Source organism: Physeter macrocephalus, chromosome 14 (genome assembly GCF_002837175.3).
Source record: "Physeter macrocephalus isolate SW-GA chromosome 14, ASM283717v5, whole genome shotgun sequence".
NCBI lineage: Eukaryota > Metazoa > Chordata > Mammalia > Artiodactyla > Physeteridae > Physeter > Physeter macrocephalus.
In genome coordinates this window covers 98,644,179-98,647,923 of record NC_041227.1, presented here as the reverse complement: position 1 = coordinate 98,647,923, position 3,745 = coordinate 98,644,179, and the positions used below count along the sequence as shown (strand labels likewise).

Genomic DNA, 3,745 nt, shown 5'->3' with positions numbered 1-3,745 from the left:
CGAGGAGACTGAAGCTCACAGAGGTCAAATGACTTGCCCAAGGCCACACAGCCTGCAAGTAGCCAAGCTGAGATATGAATCCAAGCATCTGATACCAAAGTCCAACGATGTACCACTCTGTTAAAGCATATGCTAGTTCATTTATCCTTACACAGACCTCACGTACAGATGGGGAAACTAAGGTCTTGAGAAGATAAGTGACTCATTCTAGGTGGCTGAGCCAAGGTTTGTTTGTTTTCTTGTTTTTTTTGGAATCTCAGTCTTTATTGGCTGCAAGGCTTCACACGCTCAGGCCAATGCCAGGGCTCAGATCTTGTTGAAAGCAGCAGTGTCAACGCTCTGCACATGCTCCTCGAACTTGGTGATGTCCTCTTCCAGCAGGTCGGTGCCCACCTTGTCGTCCTCCACCACACAATAGATCTGCAGTTTGTGGGTGCCGTAGCCCACGGGCACCAGCTTGGAGGCCCCCCCAACCCCAGGTCAGCCCGTCCAGCTGGATGGAGCGTATGCAGACCTCCAGCTGGGCCATGTCCGTCTCGTCATCCCAAGGCTTGACGTCCAGGAGAATGGAGGACTTGGCCACCAGGGCAGGCTTCTTGACCTTCTTCTCAGCGTACTGCCGCAGCCTCTCCTCCCGCAGCCGGGCAGCCTCCTTGTCCTCCTCCTCGTCGCTGCTGAACAGGTCAATATCATCGTCCTCATCGTCCTCTGTGACGGTGAACGCCTTCCTGGTGGGGGGCTCCACTTGGAGCACAGGAGACACGTGCTGGGTCTGCGGAGCTGTGGCCGGGTGGGCGGGCGAGCTTTTCTCTAGCGCACTCAGCCAGGCCTCCAGCTTGGCGACAGCCTGCTGCAGATCCTGCACCACCCCTCGCAGGCTCTGGTTCTCCACTTCCAGGCTGGCGATCCGGATGACAAGCTCACTGTGGTCTCCACCGGGCCCACTGGAGGCCCCAGGGCCTGAGCTTCCAGCCAGGGACTTCTGGATGTTTTCTCTGGCTCTCGTGATGTCACGGAGGATCGCGCTGGCGCCGTTCTCCTGGCGTGAGGAGCCAGCCACGGACCCGTTCATCTGCTCGTAGAATTTCCTCTCTACATCATAATATTTGAACTTGTCAAACCAGATCTTCTCGTGCACTAGAAAGTTTGTGGCCATCTTCACACCAGCCAAGGACACAGCAATCAACGAGGAGGGCTCGGCGTGCGCGACGGCAGAGGAAAGAGCCTGAGCCAAGATTTGAATCCAAGACATTCTAATTCAGAATCGATGTCCTCTTTACCACCTTCCCTGAGACTGATGGGTGAGCTGACATTCTAGACACCCTTATGAAGGGAGGGATGAAAGAGACCCACTTGCAGACCCAAGGAGACTCAGCCTGTGGGGGTGGGGTGGGGGCACCAGGGAGCCCTGGATGATGATGGATCCAGGGTCTGGAATTTCTTGAGCATGAATGTCAGCATATGTGTCCGTGATACGGATTCAATCTAATGCCACCCTCATTCAGAGATTCAGAAGAACTGACAAAGTAGAGAAACAGAAGCACTTCCTCTCTGAGCTGTTGCTTACCAATGAGCTTTTATCTCCAAGTAGCCGAATAATCATAACCCACAGCTCCCGCGTGTGGCTGATTAGCTTTGCTGCAAGTTTCATTTGATTACAACACGAAAGTCTGTCCCTGACTTTGGTTGCAGCTATATGGCTGCTTGCTTACAACTGAAAAATAGAGGTCGAGGGACCAGTAGGGCCCAGGAGCATCAGATAATGAGGTTGGTGCTTTAAGAGCATGTTCATCAACAAAGACCATTTGTGTGGCCCCATCCAGTGTGCAGAGCCACTCTGTATGTCATCTTAATGGGTCATCACAGCAACCTGGGGCTTTCTTCCCATGGGGCAGTGGCCAATAGTTTCAGCCAATCACGGAGGGTGGGAGGAAGGGGAATAGAATGGAGACAGTGATTTGGTTTATATAAAAACTGTGAATGTGCGGATTGGAGGGTATATATTTCATTTTTAAGACAAATTAAAAACCCAATCTTGTCTTGTGCCTGAACCTGAATAGTACTAATCTTATTTATGTCATTTTTGAGTGCTTGCTATGTGCTGGGCACCGTGCCATGTGTTTACTCTACAGAGCAACTTTATCCAGTGGGGAAAAATACTAACCTCATTTTACCGGTGAGGAAAGGGAGGCTGGGACAGGTGGAGTGAACTGCCCCGGAGGTACAGCTAGTAAGGGAAGGAGCTAGGATGTGAAGTCAGGGAGTATGATTCGAGAGCCTGTACCTTTCTTGCTGGGCTGTTCTGCAGGAGAGTGTCTCTCAGAGATCCTGACTTCCCACAAAGAGCCCGGTGGGCCGTGGGAATGCAGGGTCCTCTGGCAGGAGGGTCCTCTGACCCTCTAACCTGCACCTTCCTCATCTCTAAAGGAACGTTTCCTGATCCATCTCACAGGTGATTGTGGGGTAACCCCTTGCTAGCTATGAAGCACTGTTTACCTGTTCGTGGATAGGAGGCAGTGGTGAGCAGGGCAGAGGGAAATCCTTCCAAGAAGAGACAGATTTGGACAAGGGGGTGCAGGTGGCCTGAGACCTGTGGCCCATTTTTGGGACCTTAGCACATGCTTTTCCCTCAGCTGGGAATGCCCTCCCCTCCCCACTCTTCTCATGACTGGGTTTTTTTTTTTTTTTTTTTTTTTGCGGTACGCGGGCCTCTCACTGCTGTGGACTCTCCCGTTGCGGAACACAGGCTCCGGACGCGCAGGCTCAGCGGGCATGTGGGATCTTCCTGGACCGGGGCACGAACCTGTGTCCCCTGCATCGGCAGGTGGACTATCAACCACTGCGCCACCAGGGAAGCCCTCTCATGACTGGGTTTTTAAAACTTTCAGCTGTCAGCTTAAATGTCATCTTTTCAGAGAGATGTTCTCCCTTCCCACCCCTGGTAGACTGGCCTGAGTCCCTACCTCGGCCAGCCCTGGGGGCTTTCCCTGACTCCTCCACTTCATCCCAAACCTCCCTACAAGACCCAGCCCTACCTGTGTATGAATTATTCAGGGAGAAGCTGAGGACTCATTATGGGGACAAATATTCCAGCAAAAGCCTTCTGGCTGGAGAAGAGAGAGAGTGGGGTGGCATTTATTGTCAGGAAGCAATTTCTCATGGTAATTAAATGCTCACACGTATGTGTGTGTGTGTGTGTGTGTGTGTGTGTGTGTTGGGGAGATGTATTTTATCACTGTCCCCCTCCCGGGGTCTAATATATAATATAGCCTGTGTCGTACCAAAGTCCTGGGTCTAAATAGTACCACCCTTCCCCTGACTTGGGGGAGGAGGGGTGGTGTCAGTTCATGTTTTTGATTAAAGAAAAGAAAAAAGAATCAGAGCCTCAGTGAGGTTTCATGAGAAATGGTGGGAGCAGCAGGGTCAAGGGGAGCTGATCATGTAGATGTGTTTAAGCTCTCACCCGGGGATGGATGGCTTCCATAATCCCACCGGGGGCTGAGACCCCGGCCGTGTTTTCTGGCTCAGATGCAGCTGGGGCCATTTCTCAAGTTCATGGAGGAAGGGGGTGAGCAGGTACACAGGAGGAGGGGCTGCCTGTCAGGTGAGGGCCCTGCGGGTTGGGGAAGAGTTGTGGAGGAGCCCTTTCTCTTCTGCAGCACCTACTCAGCCTCTGTCCCCACAGGTGTGTCTGCCTCTGGGCGACACTTTGTGGGACAAATGCTAACCTGGCCTCTGCTACAGA

General features: G+C 52.6%; 1 protein-coding gene across 1 annotated transcript; it reads right to left on the bottom strand.

The window, feature by feature from the left end:
• Positions 1 to 261: 261 nt before the first annotated feature.
• On the bottom strand, positions 262 to 1,218 carry LOC102987946 (elongation factor 1-delta-like). Its single transcript, XM_024127894.2, is given in 2 exon segments — positions 262 to 474; positions 476 to 1,218. Coding segments are annotated over 2 exon segments (849 nt in total). The 5' UTR covers positions 1,157 to 1,218; the 3' UTR covers positions 262 to 306.
• Positions 1,219 to 3,745: the final 2,527 nt, after the last annotated feature.